The 19,206-nt window shown below is 48.9% G+C and overlaps 1 protein-coding gene across 2 annotated transcripts in view; it reads left to right on the forward strand.

The window, feature by feature from the left end:
* Positions 1 to 19,206, forward strand: part of LOC310917809 (gamma-aminobutyric acid receptor subunit beta-4) — a gene marked incomplete at its 3' end in the record, with an annotated part of 79,553 nt that overhangs the window by 11,547 nt on the left and 48,800 nt on the right. For both annotated transcript variants that reach the window (XM_083876363.1, XM_083876364.1), the window contains exon 3: positions 17,544 to 17,611. In XM_083876363.1, coding sequence (XP_083732489.1) covers positions 17,544 to 17,611 — 68 coding nt within the window. The remainder of the gene's footprint in view (positions 1 to 17,543; positions 17,612 to 19,206) is intronic.

The raw sequence follows: 19,206 nt of genomic DNA on the forward strand, positions 1-19,206 counted from the left end.
ATTCAATGGAGCTGGGGAGGGGGGTGAAATCCTCAGCCTCTCCCTGTGTAACGGCATCACTTGAAAGCCAGAATTGTAAAAATAAATGATTGCTGATGCATAAAGTGTTGCAGTGAAGCATCTTTAGTGGTTCAGGGCTCCAAAACTGGAGTGGCTGCACTGGCTGGTGTGGATGCAGCAGGGGATGGGGGCTTGTGTTATTTCCCTGCTGGGAAACAGCTGCTCTTAGTGGTCCTGTGCTGGAAGGAATGGGAATTTAGTTTCTTCCATGGTCAAGGCTAGTGGAACTGTTAAAGCCTTCCCCAAAACCTCCCTGTTTTCCACTGCGCATCAGGAGGTGTTGTTTTTTTTTCCCAGGCAGCTAGCTTGTTTTGGATATTTGAAGGGGAGGGGGGGAAACTTTAGGAAAAGTGATTCAGAAGTTTCTGAGAACAAGCCAAAACGTGTACATGGTTGGCTTTTTTTTCCTGTCCTAAAATGTTGGGGGATGAAACCAGTGGCACCTACTGCAGGGCTGGCCCCTGTGCATGTGGAGCAGGTGGGTCCCCAGGGCCACCAGGCACCTGAGTGGCACAAGGGCTGTGTCCTCACTGCCTCTGGTGCTGGGGCAGCCCCTCAGAGCAGTGATGCAGCTGCAGGAGGACCAGGGTGTGGGGCTGGAAGAGCACAGTGGACACCAGTCCTTGTGCTGCCTGTCTGGGGAACCACAGGAGCTGCTCACCCGCCTTTCTAGGCTTTAGTTCTCAGCTTTCCCCTCCTCTTCCGTGGCAAAAAAATTGTTTAAATCTCAGAGCAGCCAGATTCAATTTTCCTTTTTCTTCTGAGATGCCTTGAGCCAGCTCTTTTGGGGCAGGGAGTTGAGGTTTAGCAGGAAGGCTCTGGTCCCACCAGGGACAGCTCCTTCCTGCCCGCAGGAACTTTCCTGGAGTTGGGCAAAGGGTGAGCCTGAAATGCTGCACTTCACAGAGCCTGGAAATGTCACTATTCTGTTGTGGCTGGGCAGAAGAGCAGCTCTGGGTTTGAAAGCAGAGGGGTAATTACGGATCAGGCTGGAGAAGGGAGTTAATTGAGGAAGGAGAGGCAGAAGCTGTCAGGGAAGTCTGTAAATCCCAGTGTCACTCGAGGCCAAAGGAAAGGTGGATACCTGCTAAGGCTGTCAGTAGTGCCACTTTCCTTCCTGAATAAAGAGCATTAAGAAAAGGCCATTCTTGGTCAGTAAAACTGGCTGCAGCTGTGCAGCCCTCACCTCCTCCCCAGTTTATGTGACTTCTGGCTCCAGACCATGGGTCACATCCTCTCTAGGGCTAATCCAGAAGGAAGATGACAACCTCCTGCTGTTGTGTCTTACTTCATTAACTGAAGTGGCAGGAAATGAAAGGATCCCGTCCTTCTTGGGACATATGTGGATGTTAACACATTGCCACATGATGGAATTTCTATTTTTTTCACTTTGCTCTTTTTATACGAAATACATGCTGCCAAAAGGACTTGGAGGCTGTAAAGTCAGACACACAAGGCTTCAGAAAAAAGCCAGAATTGGGGTTTCTCTGGGGATATACATTTGTTCCCTTTGAGAGGGTGGATGAGGAAGGAAGGTCCAAGAGTTGTTTCCTCCTGAGCAGCCCCACAGAGCACACCAAGATGCTATTTATACATGGAGCTGATTTTTCTCATTCTCCTCACTCCAGAGGGGGACAGGCTGGGGTCACGGCAGTGGGGACAGCTGAGGTGGCCACAGCAGGTGGTTGGGGTGGACTGAGGTGATTGCCTGATGCAAAGCCTGGGGCTGAGCACCCAAAGTCCATCTTGGACTTGTTATTTCCTGACTGTTTTGTTCCCAGAGCTGCTCTCCACACAGCATCAGCTGTTTTTGTGACTGCTGCCAAGCACACCAGGACAGCAGGAGCCTGTTCACACCTCTCCCCCGAGAAGCCCAAGGTGTCCCCTGCTGAGGGGTGCCCAGTGAAGGTGGGATTTTCCAGGATGCTCAGCAGCACTGGAGCCTGTTTGGAGCACAGCTCCTATTGATTTCAGCCACAGCTGTGAGCACTCAGCCCCAGTGCCCCTAGAGAGAGACACACAGAGTTCACCAAAATCCCCGAGCTGCAGGCAGGACAGAGCGCACAGGAGCCCTGTCACACAGCCAGTCCTGAAGACAAAGGCTCAGCCACAAAAACATCTTCCCTTTCCTGTGGGCTTCCCCCTCACTCACTGCAGGATGAGCAGGGACTCCACGCTCAGCCCTGCCCTCCTGCAGCTCCATCCTCTATTAATCAAGGAAAAGGAATCAGAAGGATGCTGGGGAGAGTTTAATTAAGAGCTGGCTCCATGACATCCATTCAGCAGTGGGCATCCTTCCACCTAACCTTCATCCATTTTGTTTTCCTCAATGATTCTGGTCTTGAGGGCAATAATGTTTTAGGATAGTAGACCAGGCCCTTCCTCCAGTGTGACAGAGCTTGTGAACCTCTTGCTGCACGTTGAACACTCTTGTGCATTCATGTGTGGCCACTTATTATCCTCCTTCCCAGACAGGGATCCCTGGCACAGAGCAGAGGAGGCAGTTTGGGGAAAAGACAGCAATGGAGATGAGCTGCCCTGAGTCTCAGCCCAAAACTGGCCTTGGGTTTCTGAGCAAGCTTTGTGCCTCCACAGAGCTGTGCCTGCTTTTCAGGACTTGGTGGCCAGTGGGAATGTGAAGTTTTGCTGTTGTGCATTCCAGTGTATTTCCACTGGAACTGGAGGAGATGTTGGTTCTCATGCTTATGTCCAAGCCTGTGTGGGATAAATACATCTGGTTTCTCCTCTCCTGCCTTTTCCCCCTTGCCTGATGCAGTCTGTCCCTGCAGCCCTGCTCAGGCCCTGACACAGCCGCTCCTCCAGTCCGTGGCAGGGCACTGGGCTGGCAAAGACCCCTCCGAGATCACTCTTAAAACCAAGATGACATCATCATTTTAACTGAGCTTTTATTCCAGGAATTTTGCCTCCACCCTTAGTCATAGATTTTTTTACATGCATTCGAGTTACTGGTTAGCAGAATAATTCCAACACTTCTTAATTAATTAACTGACTAAAAGCAGATTGTTGTTTAAAACCAGTCTGGAGGATGTTTGCCACATCACCTGGCCCCATGTTCCTCCCTGACAAACATCTACGTAACACTCCCCATTTCTGAGATCATCCCTGCCAGTAAACTTGCCTTCAAGGGGCTGCCACTGAAAGCAGAATGTGAAAGGAGTGTAAAATCCATTAGTACAAGTCCTTTTGATTACTCAAAATATATTCCCACCGCCCTGGAGCTGTTCATCAGAGCAGCTTTACATGCCTGCATTGTTCATCTCCTAAGACTCCCAGTATCCCAGTTAGGCAGAGAAGTATTTTTAATCCATAGAAGATGAAATAGAAAAGCCAAGGAATGTGCTGTAGTTTTAATGCTGTGTGAAGGAGACTCTGTGTGTGCGTGTCAATTTTCTCACCTATGTCTGGTTCAAAGAAAAGGAGTTGGAGGCTGCTGCAGTGTCAGGCTGGCTGGATGTAAGAGGGTTTTTTTTCTGGTGGTAATGACAGTGTTTGGTCTGTAAAATCCATTCTTGCAGAGAGCCCTTGCTGGAGGCTTTTATATCTTGATATTTCATGTGGAGTATCAGGCACTTGTTAAAGCATGACCAGGACCATGGACAAGACAAAAGATGTGTTTAATGAAGGCACAAGGTCTTTCAGAGGAATTCACATCTCCTGTGTGGGAAAGGGCAAGGCTGGATGGTGGAGCCCAATAGCACAGATTTAACAGGTCAGTTAAACAGGTTTTCTGGAGATCCAGGGATTGATCCTGTTCCCATGAGATGGAAGGAAGCAGAGCTCCTCTCCCTTCCCCCTGGGATGTGGGAGCACCTCTGTTTGCTTTGAGCAGAGCAGGAATTTCAGCCTGGCTTGGGCAGCACTGATCACACCGTTCCTATAGGCTGTTTTTATCCTGGTTCTGTGTCACAGCTAAAAACTCTTTTTTTGCTCTCATCTTTCCCCCCTCCCCTTCCTGTTTCTCCTGTTCTTTGCAGTCCTGCGGGAATAGTGCTGTTAAATAATTGTGCTTGTGACAGGGGTGAGCCTCAGCCCAACCCTCTGTGCCCAGAATTCCCCTCCCTAGACCTCAGGACCTCTTGGTTCAGCCCTAGGATGGCTCCGAGTGTAGTTCTAGAGAAGAGAGACTCTGTAAAATTACATCTTGTTGTTCCATATTTATTCTCCCTCAGTGGTTTCCATGTCAAACTTGCTCAGTTTACCAGTCAAAACAAGATATTTCTACCTGCCAGCTCTGCCAGCTCAGCCTGGGCTCTGGAAATCAAGCTGTGCTCTCTCTGCCCTGGACATCATCACTCGCCAAAAAGGATTCTCAAATCAGGGCTGAGCTGGATGTGATGTTGAGTACACACAAAATATAATTTGTTCTCTGGTGGTGTGAGGGGCTCTGTGTGACAGATACCAGCAAGGCTCCTGTGCTGTGCAAATATTGACCAGCAAATCTTCCCCTCCACCTGGGGAGGATGAGCCACCTCTGGGGGCATTTTACACCTCAGGGACACCCAAAGGGGGAAGATTTTTGGGGATGATGGTGAAAAACCCACAGCAGTACCAGGAATGGGAGTAGGAAGCTCTGCTTTCTGCTATTCTCTTTATTTGGGGGAATGGACCTAAATATCTCCTGAGCTCTGGGCCGTTGCTTGGTCACCAAAGTGGGACCTTTCCCCCAGCTGTGGTGTCCTGTGGAATCCCCACAGGGAACAGGCAGGTGGGCCCACTTTGTGCTGCAGAGAAATGTCATGGAATAGCCATGGAAAGGCTCTTCGCTAATGGGCATTAATCTCGTTCACAAATAGTTCCCCTTCTGATGGATGAGACTTGAAAGACTTTCCTCAGCACCCCTTCTGAGAAAACCTGAAATTCTGTAAATTTGGTCAGTGGCAAAATATTTTAAAACCCACTACACGTGGCAGAAAATACATTTACTGTGTATTATCATGTCCTAGGGTAGGAAAACCAGGCAGGGTGTCCTGCACTGCTTCCAGCTCCCACTCCTGGGTTCCTGCAGTGAATTCCCCAGGGGCTGTTGGCAGGAGGGGACACCAAAGCCTTCCCTGTCCCCTGTGAGGCTCCACTCTGAGCCTGCACAGCCATCCCAGCCACAGTGGGCTTTTATCTGTGACACAGCCAAGAGCAGGAGGAGAAACTGGGTGACTTCCCCAGCTCCTGAGACACTTCATCACCCCCTGCTCACATTTGGGACAGTCAGCTGAGCTGGGAGAACCCCAAAGTTCCCCTTCCCCTTCCACAGCTCAGAGCCAGGATGGGTTTTCTGGCCAGCAGGTGTTTCCAAACATCCCCTCAGGTACCTGGAGGACAAGGTGGTTCCAAGTTAGTTACAAGAGTTCCAAGCAGGTGGCTCTGGATGGTTTTCCGGCATCATTTGCAGGGCTTGGTAGCCAAAAGCAAGGTGAGGGCACGCTCTGCTCCTCACTGCCAGCCCTCCTGGAGTGCAGGGGTTTGTCTTGGGGGTGTGCAAGGCTCTGGAAATGCCTGGGGAAAACAGAATGACCCTGAAGCCCTTGGGATTGATCAGTAAATCCTAGGGTTTGATGCCTGTGGATCCAGCAGCTTTCCCTGCCCCATTTTTAATTCAAAATTCCCTAAGGAAAATGAGCACTTAAAGGGACTGGGGTTGGAATGAGCCTGTGTCCTGCTCCTCATCTGCTTTGTGTCATGGATGAGTGTGGGCCTGGTATTTCTGGGTCTCAGAGATTTCAGCCTGCTGGCAGCTGCTAACTTTTCCCAAGGAAAAATTTCTCAAGAAAGTTTCTTCTCAAAACAATCTTGGCAAACAACTCTCCTTTCTCAAAACAATCTTTCTCCAGGTGTCTCTCTGGTTTAACCAATGGGATCAGAGAGGTGTTGTTCCTATTCACCAACCATGTTCAGTCTGTGTGGGAACACCTTATAAAAGGTAGTAAGGATTAGACAATAAAGCCTTTTTTTCTATGCTCTTTGCCTTCTGAAATATTTGGAGTCTCTCATCTTCCTTTCATGTCCTACAAGGACAGAAGAACCTTCCCAGCTCTTGTCCCCCTCATCTGGGATATCCAAACCCCTCTCTGCAGCAATATCTTGGCCTTCCTCCTTCCTGTCCCCTGCCCCTCCTGCTCTCAGCTCCTCTCTTCTCCATCACACCTCCTCCCTCCTGGGCTGGAGAACATCCCCTCAGCTCCCTGGAGCACTTCTTGCTGTTCTCTCACACCCTGTGAGACGATTCCTGCTCCCTTTGAGGAGTTTGGAGCTGGTGAACCCACAGATGTCTCCAGGCTGGGGGAACCTTGTGGAGGGGAAAAGCCACATCCAAGGGCTGCACTGGGCAGTTCAGTGGGTGATGGATAAAAAAGGGGGTGCCCATGGCAGTGGCAAAGCTCTGGGTGTGACACCAGAAGCTGTCAGGCCAGGAGAGGAGGCCACCCAGGTCACAGGTGTCACCTGGAGAAGATCTGCAGGAAAACCCACTCTCCCGGCCTCTGGAGAAGGATCTCAGCTTGGCAGGAAATTTTTGGAAGTGAGGGAAGAGGGTAGGCTATGAGCTGAATTCTTCTTCTTATCCTCCTTTCACAGCAAAAATAGAACATTTATCACAAGTTCCCCTACATGTTTTTCTTCCCTATTGCACACTGGCTCCTTGCTAGTATTTGAAGCTCCAGAAAAAAAGAAATTGATGAGTACTCAAGTTAATAATGTGTGCTTATTGTGTTGATGAATTGCTGGAGATGAATATATATGTAAAAGCTCTGCAAGATTCACTCATCCATGCATCCTGAGTGAGAGCAATTATTTTGGTGAGCAAATGAGACTTAGTTTTTATGTCTTAATAAAGAGGTTCTGGGCTAAAAGGCAACTTTTGTCCTGGACATTATTGCAAATCCAGTCTTACTGAAATGATGGAAAACACCAGCACTGGGGGCAATCTTTCATAAGTGAACATCTCACAGTCCTTTTTCCTACTAAACTCTTGCAATTCTTGGTTACCACTGAATTTCCTAAGATCTTCCCTGTCTTCAGGCTGTGCAGAAAGGGCAGAAACCACCTGAACGCCCAAGAGCCTCAGAAACTGAGGGATAAAAACTTCTCATCCCATGGATGGCATTTGGAAAAGGGGAGGCTTGTTTTTATGTGTGTGCTTTGTTTCTCGTGATTCCTGACTGAGATATGAATTTAATGTGAATGTAATGATATTTTCAGGCCTGACTCATTTAATTTTTTTCAATACTTGCCCTGTTGTTGCTGTCAGGGACACGAAAGAACCACACACTCACCAGTCAGGCTGAAGTGAGGAAAAGAAGGGAAGTTTATTATGATTTTGGGTTTAAATAGGATTAGGAATTTGGTCAAGGATTGGTAGATGAGAGGAACACCTCTATGAGCCCAATGGTCAATTCAGAAGTCCATCACCGAGAAATATGAAAACAATCTATATGGTTTTGAGAGATTCCAGAAAAAATATGTAAACAATTATCAGAAAGTTAAAGGATCAGGGGGACACCCTACAAATTGTCCTGACTGCCCCTGAGCATAAACCTTGGGCATGGTGCAAGTTTAGCACCAGCTCCCAACCTGGCCATCTTCTTCTGTTGGTGTTTTCCCCACATGCTGGGGATGTCCAACTGGATCCAATCCAGGAGTTACATCCTTTAGAGACAAGAGTCTGTAAACAGCGATGGGGAGGTGTGACTAACTCCTAAAAAAAAAAAAATGAAAACAAGGAGGAAAAAAAGAGAAAACACCTTGTTGTTGTCACTTTGATAAAAACGACAACTCCAGGTATTTTGTTGTTGTTACAAACACTTCTGAGACAGAGAAACAGATCTGATGTGAGCAGAGGAGCTTGTTTTAACCCGTTTAAATTAATTTGGCTCAGCTCATTTGCAGCTAAGGGGATTAGATGGCTCAGGGTCTGGTAACGTGTGAGAGTGTTTTCCCAGACAGGTCATTTCCTGCAGGCCAGGTCTGCAGTTGATTTGGGGGGAGGACATTTCCAGAGCACACAAGAAAGAGGCTCCTCCATGGAGAAAATATTCATTGCTCACGTTCCAGGGCAGCCCCAGCACTGCAAAGCTGGGGCAGCGCCTTTGTGCCCTGAGTGAGCAGGTGAGAAGTGACACATCCCAATGGGCAGCTCGGGAGAAACTTCCCCAGCTGCCAGGCAGGGAAAACTGCTAAATGACCTCACTGAGTGAAAACTGCTAAATGGGGTGTCCTGGCAACCCGAGCTGAGGGTGTGGAGTGTCCTGTGGAGGGAGGGAGTGGCTGTGATGCCTTGGGAAGGCTGAGCTGGAACAGAGACTGGACAGAGCCAGAGAATAAAGTAGATATTTATTGAAAGGCCTTTAGGATCCACCTTGGGCAGGACAAGAGCCTGACCAGGGCTACACCCAAGGTGGACCCAAAATAGTCACAAAATGGACAAATTTTGGTCACCAGGTCTCACACTTTGATCAACGTTTTGGTCCATTTGCATCTTGGGGTTGAATTGTCCAATTACATCTTCAGGTTGTGAGGTCCCATCCTTCTTGTTCCTCCCTTCAGCCACCCTTGTTTGTGCTTTTGAGCCTGAAAGTTGTCCTTGGTGTGCAGCAGGAAAAGGATTTGTTTTGTGTCCCTGCTGTGTGCAGAGCTGAGTGACACTGACTGTGAGCTCAGAGCTGCAGCCCTGGGCACCACAGAACCTGAAATACATGAAAACTAAAATGTAAGGCATCAGCTGGATGCTGATGTGAGATGGGATGGGATGGGATGGGATGGGATGGGATGGGATGGGATGGGATGGGATGGGATGGGATGGGTGTCCCACATATCTCAGCACCACCCCTGCCATTGGGAGTGGTTTGGCCATGAAGAGGAGGGTGGTGCTGTGGTTTTCCAGGTATTTTGCTGCATTCCTACCTCCTGGCTCTGCAAGGAGTGTTGTGATGCTGGGGGAGGGATCCCAGTGCTCAGGATTCAGCCCTAAACCTGCTTTAAAACCTATGTGCCTCTGTGGACCTTGTAGCACCAGAACTGGTACAGAAATTGAGGGTTTGGCATTGTTAAGGGTGTTTTTGAGGCTGTGATGAGTCCTGTGAGTTGGTCTTCTCAGAGACTGACCTGGGGAGCTGGAGATGGGGAGCTGCCTGTGGTGTGTTCTGGTACATGATTAAATCCCTGGTTACTTTTGCACCCAGGGGTTCAAAATATTTCCTGTCTGTGTGCAATCCCTTCTGAAGAGCTGCCCCCTTCAAAAGCAGGTGCTGGGCTGGGAAAGGAGGAGCAGGAGGGTGCCAAAGGCTCCTGAGCCTGCCCCAGCTGGAGGAGCAGAGGCTCTGGCAGTGCCCTGGCTGGCTCTAGGCGATGAGGCAAACACAAGCTCTGAGTGCTTGAGTAAAACCAAAACTCCTGGGCTATTCCTGACCCCACCAGAGCTTGCCAGGCAGGCAGAGCTGTGCCCCAGGGCTGCTCTGGAGAGATGCAGTTGCCTGCCAGGATCCTGACAGGGGTAGGAGGGAAGCCTTCTCAGGTGGAGCGATGTGGGGGTGGCTGATCAGCGTGGGCACAAAGCTTCACGCTGCTGCTGGGGAGAAGAAGCCTGGCTTGTGTTGCTTTGCTGTCAGTCTACGACAGGCACTTGCTTGGCAAGCCCCGCTGTCCTCCTGCTACTACTGCTGGTGGAGGAGAGCTGGAGGGGCCTGGGATGCTCAGTGCCTCTGCTCTCCTGGGATTTGCTCAATGTAAACACAGGGAAACGTGGTGTTCCACAGTGCCTCCAGCTCTGCAGGGAGGGATCCAAGAGGGGAGCACCAAGTGTGTGTTCCCTGCAGGCTGCAAAGCCTTGGGGCTGGTCCCTCTGAGTGCCCTGGGGACACAGCAGGGGAAGGTGACCCATCCTCTAGGAGGTTGGAGCACTGCCTTCATCTCCCAGGGGTCAGCTCTGGATCCACCTTCTGCCCCTGCTCCAACAAAGAATCCAGTGGCAGTGACGTCCCTGCACAGCAGGCTGGCTGTTGGCTCAGCTGGGCACTGCCAGCTTTAAGGGATGGATGGGAGCTGGCACTCAGAACCTCTTGGTAAAGTTGTTCTTCAAGAGTTGATTGCTTGGACCCACTGGCCAACGCCAGGTTGATGATGGTCAGTTCTGGTGAGGTGATGCAGTTGTGTGTCTCTAAATCAGAGCTTGACAAACCTGAGAACTTATTTTCCTCTTTGCTGTGACCTTTCCAAATGTGCATCGCCCGGGAAAGAGATTCACAAGCAGAAGCTGTTGGAAGACTGTCTTCATCACTGAGGATGAAACAGCTTTAAAAATCTATCTCCTGAATATTGGCCTAGGCCTCTTCCAAGAACAGATGATGTTCTCAGTAGTCAGTAACTCTTTTTTCTTTTTTTTAATGCTGAGAGCCCCATGTGTGTGAGTGTACAGGTGCTCTGCTGGACTGGGTCCACTGGCAGTCCAGATGCTGTCAGGCTTGGTGTCTACTCTCTTGTTCCATTTTTAAGCCTGTACATTTGAGACCTTGTTTTTATTCAGCTTGGGTAGCTGTCTACCAACATCTTTTAAAATCAACCTTGATTTAGCTTCCTCTGTAATCCTTCAATCCCCCTGGGACAACCTTTACACTGTTTTTTTTTGCAGCCAGCTGATTGTTCTCTCTCACTTCCAAATTTCCATGGGATATTTGCAATATCCCACTCTAATACCTACTAATCCATTAAAAATACCCATGAGATAGATTAGGTGATCCACTGTGCCTCACAGATTGTGCTCCTTAGCTCTCTGCTTCCCCTGGAACAGTCACAGCACGGGCACCACATCTGCCCTGGGAAAGCACAGTTCCTCCAGAAGGATCCCTCAGCACTGCCTCAGGAGCAGGCACAGTCTGCTTGAGAAAACGTTCTGTGACTGTTCAGATCCACGGGGAGACTTCATGTGACAACAGGCTGGGGCTGTGGCTGCTGTTATGCAGGTTAACCTGTGTTTGCAAAGAGCAGGGCTGGCAGGAGCAGAGGTCAGCTCTGCCTGCTCTGCAGGGGCTGTGCCTCTGGGTCCTCACTGAACAGGAGCCCCATTGCTTGCACCATGGTCAGGTTTGGGTATTCCAGGAGTCTGCCCAAGAGCTGTGCTGTGGTTGTACCCTTCCTTAGATGTTCCATTCTACCTTTGTGCTGTCCTTGATTTCACCATCCTGGTCAGAGCTTCCTGCATCTTGCCATTTTCCTTGCAAAGTTCCAAGTATTCCCCTGTATTAAATAAATATTTCAAGGTCAGTTGTCTGACTGGATGAGGTGACAATGCCAGGAGAGGAGAATGACACAGGCTGGAAATCCTCATTATCCTCCTTCACAGGGTGTGCCTGGTGTGGCGTACATGGATGGAAACCATACCAGGGTTAGGCAAAATCTCATTCTGTGCACGGGCTCAGTGCTGTAAAAAGGGCAAAGCACTCCCTAAAGGAGTATGGGGAAATGTAGGAGACCTGTCATACCCAAGAAACTGTTTTCTGCCAGACCTCCTTGGAGAGCAGCTGCAATCTCCATGGGAACTAGTGCTGGTGATATCCTTCCTGCCCCTGCAGAGCCATGAATCCATGGGGAAAGAGCAGGCATTGACATCCCCAGACACCCTGGAGGCCAGGGCTCTGTCTTTTAGATCCAAAATCCCATGGAGAGCAGTCAGCAGTGACAAATCCCTCATAAAACCTGTTCCCTCAACCAGGCAAAAAGCCAATGCCAGATTTGCTGACTTGCCTTGAGACCATCTCTCCTTCTGGTGTTGTACAACAGTGCCCAAAAGTGTAAAGCCATGGAAGGTTTTGCCCTTTTAAATCCAAGGGATTCCATGGGGTGACCTGCTGGGAGCAGAGGGAGAGCTTCAATATCAGCCTCTGAATGTGTTTGATGTTTCTGGCTGTGGTGCTAAACCTGGCAAAAGGAAAGCACAGCATTGGCTGTGGGTGGGAGAGAGATCATGGAAATAAGAGTGGGAAAAAAAAAAAACCAAGTGGGAAAAGGATTGGAAAGTGTTAAATGGATGTTTAAATCTAGATTTTTATTGGAAAAGTTTGAGTAGGTTCTTAAGGGACCCTGCTGAACTCGGTGCTTCCAGATGTCACTGCAAATCAGAGATGCTGGATGAAAGTGGTTCCCAGAACATTTCTGCTTTCATGATAACATGGTCAACTTTCCTTGTTCCTCAAGCAATGTTAACACTAAACTGAGTTTGTGCTTGATGCTGTACATAAGCTAAAATAAAAGGAAAGGAAGAGGAAAATCAGTGTTGGGAAACTTCTTTGTGATTTGGCTTGTGTCTCCTGCTGGGCTGGCATCTTTTAGACGTTCCCTCAGTGCTGTAGCAGAGCCTCAGTCCTGAGATCTGTAAGCACAGCTATTATGCAGACAGCAATTTGTGAACTCCTCTTGCAATCTCCCTGTGTGCTGAAAACCCAGGAGCGTTTCCATCCAGCCTGCAGTGGAGTGTAGTAAATCTGAGTGTCCTGACAGCAGCCTGGCCTCTGAATTATCTTTTGGGTGGTTTCGAAAAGAAAACTACAGTGCAGGACTAATTAGTCCATCAGCCAAAGATGATTCAAGGCTATCTGTTTTGGGAGGGCCAGAGGGAGATTTATGAAGAGGATGAATGTTTTCATGCTGGCAGCAGCTCCTCAGCCAGCGACAAGCCTGGTGCTGGATGTGCTGCCTCCTGCACCTCCAGTTACCTGTGAGCTCAGGGCTCCCACCTTAACCATGTCTTGTGTAACCAAGCCATGGCTGCACGTAGCCGTGACGTGGGCCCTGGTCTGAGCTGTAAACACAAAGCCAAGGCTGCCCCGAGGTTCAGTGCTGGGAACAAAGCAGAGGCAGCAGCCTGGACAAGCCATTTTCTGCAGGGGGAATGAGTAGATGCTGAATGCTCCTGCCTCGTTCAGGAGCGTGGAGTGAAGGCTGAAGGGAGAAGTCCTGGTGGTGGAATGGCAGCCTGTGTGCTGGTGCTGTGGGGAGGCTGAGATTGCCCCAGCTGCTGGTGCTGGTGGATTTGGGGTCACCGGAAATGCAAGGGAAGCACTGTGGTGCCAGGGTTCCTCATCAGCAAACCTGCTCCTCTTCCTGCCTGCCTGTATCACCCGGTCTGTGCAGAAACACTTCCACCAGGCAGTGCAGGGCAACCTTCTCTGGGACTGGCTGCTTTGGGGCTGCCCTTCAGCTTCTGGAGGGTTTGGAGTGAGGAGCAGGGTTTTTCATGGATGGAATCTCACGCCTGTGAGTATTTACCACTTCAGGGTGAGGCACAGACCTGTTCTAGATGTAGGTTTAGAAGCTAAAGCCTCTAATTTTTCTCTGGTTGCCTTTGTTTACTCAGCAGAAGACCTAAAAGCAGCTTCCGTGCTGCTGCAGGGATCTCAGAGACTGGTGATGCCACAGGCAGGGTGCAAGCAGGGAATGCTGAGGCTCATGCACAAAGCTGTCTTGAATAATTTCTCCTCTTGTCCAGAGGAGACAGGGCTGTGCTCCCTCCTGCTGCACATGATGCACTCCAATGGCAGGAGCTCAGCTGCCCCTTTGCCATCTCTAACCTCCTACACACAGTGAGCAGCTCCCAGGATGGGTGCAGCAGGTTTGCAGAGGTTTCTGTGGTTTTTGGAGGATTCTGTACAGAGGAGGTTGCTTTTCCTCTTGTCTGTACGAGTGTGACGTTGCTCTACGAGTGGCTAGTTTGTGGATACCAGGCTTTAAAATAGAGATGTAGACAAATTGGCAAAAGGCCAGGGGAGAGCAGCACTAATTGTCAGAGCTTTAGGAAACATGACCTCTGAGGAGAGGTTGAAGAAATCAGGTGCATTTAATCTCGACAAGGCAGCATGGGTGGGGGAGGGAGGGGGATGTCATGGTTTCTCAGAACACAAAAGCTGTTGTTAAGGGAGGATGATTGATTTATTCTTTCACTGTCGTGGAGGGGCGGGGGGAATGATAAGACCAAACTACGTTTGCACTGCAGAGAAGATCTGGTTTGGATATCTAGGAAAACAGATAGCTTTCACTTCAGTATATTTCACTTCAGTGCAGTGAAATGTGGGAAGGCATTGTTCAGGGGAGCTGTGAAATTTCTGACACCCTGTTAATGCCTTTGTTCCTGTAGTTCAGACTAAAGGATAATTTTCAGGCTGATCCCTGTCCCTCAGCAACTGCAAACCTCGGCTCTGCCAGCACTGCCAAGTCCACGTGGTTGGGAATGCAGGAACCAGGAACCTTGAAGCTCTGGCTGGAGTTCATAAAAATGATGTGGCTTCAGTGGGCCATAAATCGAGCTCTGCTCACCTGCCCACAGGTTTGGAGTCTTTTTGGCTGTGCCTGTGCTGCAGTTGGAGATCTGGAGGCAGAGGAACCCAAGCTTGCTCCAGTGTGAACTTCCTTGGGTAGGAGTAAGGAGGGGACAGCTTGGACCTCAGCTCAGGGCTGAAACCCCCCTGTTTCACTGAATTTTGTGCTTCTGCCTTCAGTGAGCTCTGCAGGCTCAGAACCAGGCTGAGCTCTGGGACAGATGTCCCATCACCTCTGGCTGCAGTGCAGGCACACACAGGCCTGGAAACACAACCTTTCCTCCACACTTGTGCTGAGTTATTTCTGTTAGCAACGTGACTCCAGATGCTGGGGGTTTATGCATTATAAAATAAAATCTGAAAGTAATAACTGGTTGCCGGGAAAATATCGCGGATTAGCACAACTTGTTCTCTACCTTGACTGTGTTTATATTTGACAAGTATCACTTTCAGAAAAAGGACAGGTTTTATTATAACTTGTTTGTCTGCTTCCCTTCCAACTTCCTGAGTGCATTATTATCAGGCATCAAACTACTTTCGGAACAAAATGTTGGTGAACTCTCCAGTGGTGGTGAGAAACAGGGATGTGTGAGGGTGCCATTCACTGGTAAAAGTGGCAGAATTTCTCACACTCCCTCACTTGTGATCTTCCCTACAAATCCTTTCCAGGCAGAAGCTTTTGCTTTAAGGGAAGAAAGTCTTGTTCTTTGTACCCACTAGCAAAGCACAGATAAAAACATGGGCCTTTAATATCAGGTTTACTTCTTTTGCTCTGCCTCAGATCCACAAATGCAGAGCTCTGTCTCTTCTGGACAAATCTACAGATGACGTTATCCCATATTTGAAATACCCTACTTTTGTATCCCTCTTGCCTGAAGCTATTAACATTGGCAGAATTGATGTCCTTTGTTTATTTTTCTGTACTACTTAAAGTCTGAATGTTGGGCACCAGCTGGCCTGGTTTTCCATTGGGCTGCACTGAGAGTCAGGACATATTTCTGTGTTGGCTGTGTCCACGCTCCTGAATCCCTGTCCTGAGCAGGCTGGGAGCCAGCCTCCAAAACAAGGCTGGAGGAAGTGAAATGGCTTCCCTGGCAATCAAGATAAAGTAGGTGCAGTAAAGGCAGGACTTGCATTTCTTTGTTTGTAGGACAGTCACACACAGAAACCCAAGGGCTGCACAGCCCAGGGCTCGCAGGTGGGCATTGGAGCCTCCCAAATTCTCTGCTAGATGGGGATGTGGAGGAGCTGGCAGTGCCAAGAGGAGCCCTGCTGACTCTGCAGGGAGCTGATCCTCCACCCCAGAGCTGCTCCTGGAGCTGGGAGTGGGGAGGTCTGGAGCTCTGACACTGAGTCACTGCCTGACCCCGGGCGCTGGGATGCCATGGTGATGAGCACAGCACAAATGTCTGGATGCATAGAATGGACTGGACGGGCTCTGGCTTTGACAAATCTTTGTGTGTGTCCCCACTGCCAGTGCTCCCCTGCTCTAACCACCCAGCCTGCTGCTTTCAGTGGGGGAAAAACCCTGGCTGGTGCTGGGGAAGGAGGGGATGCACAGTGACACTGCTGGGGACAGGCTGGAAGCCAAGCAGGCGGTGGGGCACTCTTGGAGGGAACAGCAGTGCACGGCAGAAAGGCTCTGGGATGGGGATCTGCCTCCTCCCAGGCTCTGCTGCAGCCCTGTGCGTGGCCCTGACTCTCCTCCTGTAACTAATTAGCCTGGAAGATCCTCAGGGCAGCGCTGACTTCCTCCTCCTGCTAAGGCTTCTATCACAAGGCCCTGATTTCAGGGAAAAAAAAAAAAAAAAAAAAAAAAAAAAGAAAAAAGACAAACTATCAAAGTGAGACTTCCTTAAAAGCTTTGCTGTGCCAGTGTCAGCCTCTGGCACAAAGAGGCTGCGGGAGAATCGTGTCTCCTTGGTGTGACTGTTGGTTATTTTCCCACCTGGCTCCCTTGTGAAGGATGAAGGTACAGGCACTCAGATGTGTCTGTGAGGGATCTTCAGAGCCTCCACGAGGTCTCCTGAGCAGCCCTGCCTCGGGCACCCTGTCAGCCAGCCCGGGGTGCTGGAGCCTGCTCTGCCTCTTTAAGGAGATTTGCATAGCAGGGCCTAATTACAGTGGTTGATTCTGATGTTTTCAGTGTTGTTCATATTCCATTAAAGGATAATGCTGCTTAATTTGCAGCAGAGGGTCTTGGTGAACAGCACACCCAATCACAAGGCACCCCTAATGACACTGCTTCCCTACTTCTGGTAACACATAATTAAAAAATCACTTCATTTCCAGTTGTGTGGTTCTCCCCTCTCCCCCAATCTCCTAATTACTTTCTAAGCCATTTCATGATTATCTGTAAATATTTCAGCACTTAGATCTACTAATGAGTGCATGGAAGAGTTAATACCTTGAGTAGCACGACAGCTTGCCTTTCCCTTTCCAGTGATGCGTTGCACAGGATCACTTTCCACCTTGCACGTATGAGGAGAGGGGCTTTTCTTGGGGTGGGTTGGGGTTTGGGCCTGAGCAGGGGAGGTGTAACATGCCAAAACCCCATCTCCAGCTACAGGAGGGGCTTTGCTGGGTCACTGTAAATTGTTTTACGTGGCTCAAATCTCACTGTAAGACTGTCCTGTTCTCTAACCCGAGCTCTGCCCTGAAATCTGCCGTACAAATGCTGCTTTTTCACTTCACAGATCTGTTTCCTTTGCTTCTCTGGTGCCTTGGGTATTGAAACTCACTTGGGATTTTCAGACTGAGTGCTCAGAGCAGACAGAGTGATGGAGGAGTGAGGTGGAGCACGTTCCTTGGCCGTGGTTTCCATGGGTTTGGGTGCTGTATGGTCAATCAGGACCACCTTGTGTGAGCCCACTCGGAGCCTGCTGATGGTCTCTGAAGGGATTATTTGGAATAACCAGAGATAATTGTGTTACTAGGCGATAATGAACTTCCAGGAATTAAAAAAAAATCAAGCTTAGGCTGCACTACTCCTTGGGGTGAGTCTGTAAGTCTGGGAGTGAGAGAAATTTAATCATTTGAGCACATTCAATGCCATGATATTCAGGGAATGTGGGGCTCCTTAAAATCAAATCCATGCAATTCTTATATTGCAGATGAGAGAGGAGGACTGGAATATGGTCCTAACCCAGCCTCTTGTTTGTGTTTCAGGTAACCCTGTCACAGTGGGAATGAGCATCCACATCTCCAGCATTGACCAGATCTCTGAAGTCAACATGGTAAGTTTGGAAAGAAAGAGAAAGAAAAAAATGAAAGAAAGGGAGGGAAAATATTTTTAAAACCTAACAAAAAACCCCCCTCCAAACATCCCCAAAAAACCAAAAATAACCCCACAAAGAAACAAACAAACAACAACAACAACAACCAAAAAAAAAAACCAAAAAACCCCAAAAAAACCCCCACAAAGAAACAAACAAACAAAAAAAACACCACAAAAAAAAATTAAAAAAAAAAACCACAAAAAACCACAAAAAAAAAAAAAAAAAAAAAAAAAAAAAAAAAAAAAAACCAAAAAAACAAAAACCAAAACAACCAAGACAAAGGAAACCCAAAAAACCCCACAAAAAATTCCAACCAACCAACCAACAAAAAAACCCCAAAAAACAACATCACCACATCACCAGCCCACCACCTTCCCCCAAAAAACCAAAACCAAACCAAAACAAATCCATGATAAACTGTTGTTCCATTTTCTGGGTTTCCTTCCAAGATTTCCTTCCAAGGCAATGGTTCCTTGGAGGTATCTGGAGGTATCTCTGCTTGTGGCACCTCTGGAGCTTGTGGCATCTCATCCAGAGAAGATCCTTATCCCTTCTATGCTGGTTGCACAGACACCTCCCCAAGTCAGAAAAGCTTATGCCTTAAAAAAAAGTAGATGTGGATTGTATTTTTTTGGTTGATACAAAAGTGGCTTTGTGGTCACTCTGTCCCTGCCAAGTTAAAAACTGTGAGTTTTCATTTGCTGGTGGTAATTCCACATTTCCTTGGAGATCTGTGCTGGAAAGGGAGACATGTAATGGAAGTCTGCTTTTGGGTGACATTGATAGACTGGAGCTTTTCGTAGCACTGTGAACAAAACCAAAAATTATCTGCTCAGGTAGCAATGGTTTGGGGTGAAATCTGTGAAATTTGTTGATCACTTTGGTCATGGTTTAGGTTCACACCCAGGACTGTCCCTCAGAAGCCCTGAGCACCCAGCAGAGGACACAGACTGTGCTGTAATGGCCTAAACTTGCCTTTCTCCCATAGACTGTGCTGTAATTGCCTAAACTTGCCTTTCCCCCTCCTGTCCAGAGGCTTTTCCTCCAGACTCTCCTCCTTTCCTGGAGGCTGCTAGAGCCCCCTGACAGTTCCTGCCCAGCTTCTCCCTTCCTGACCTGTGCAGGAGAATCCTGGGCCAGTTCAGGGCTCTTGCAGTCCCACTCAATTAAAACCTCCCAGTGCTGCTGTCCCATTTCTCTGTCTCTGGCCTCTCCTGCCCTGTTTCCTGTCCCAGCAGCTCCTCTGCTGCTCTGAGGAGGGGACAAGGGGAGGTGACACAACCTGACCACTTGGTTTTGTTTCCAAACTGCCCGAAAAGCCTGAACAATGTTGGAATGACCCAGGGGAAAGAGCCAGCCATGAACCTCGATGTTCCTGTCTCAAAGTTCCTTTTGCTGCCTCTCTGCTGCCATCCCCCCATCACCCCAGTTCTCTGCATGACCTGTGACACCTCAGCCCAGTGACAGTGACACTGGGCACTCTGTGTGGCCCTAGGATTGGTAGCTGTGATTGAGTTTAGGCTCAGATTAGCAGGGCCAGATGGCTTAACCTG

Source organism: Zosterops lateralis, assembly GCF_965231275.1.
Source record: "Zosterops lateralis genome assembly, chromosome: 21".
NCBI lineage: Eukaryota > Metazoa > Chordata > Aves > Passeriformes > Zosteropidae > Zosterops > Zosterops lateralis.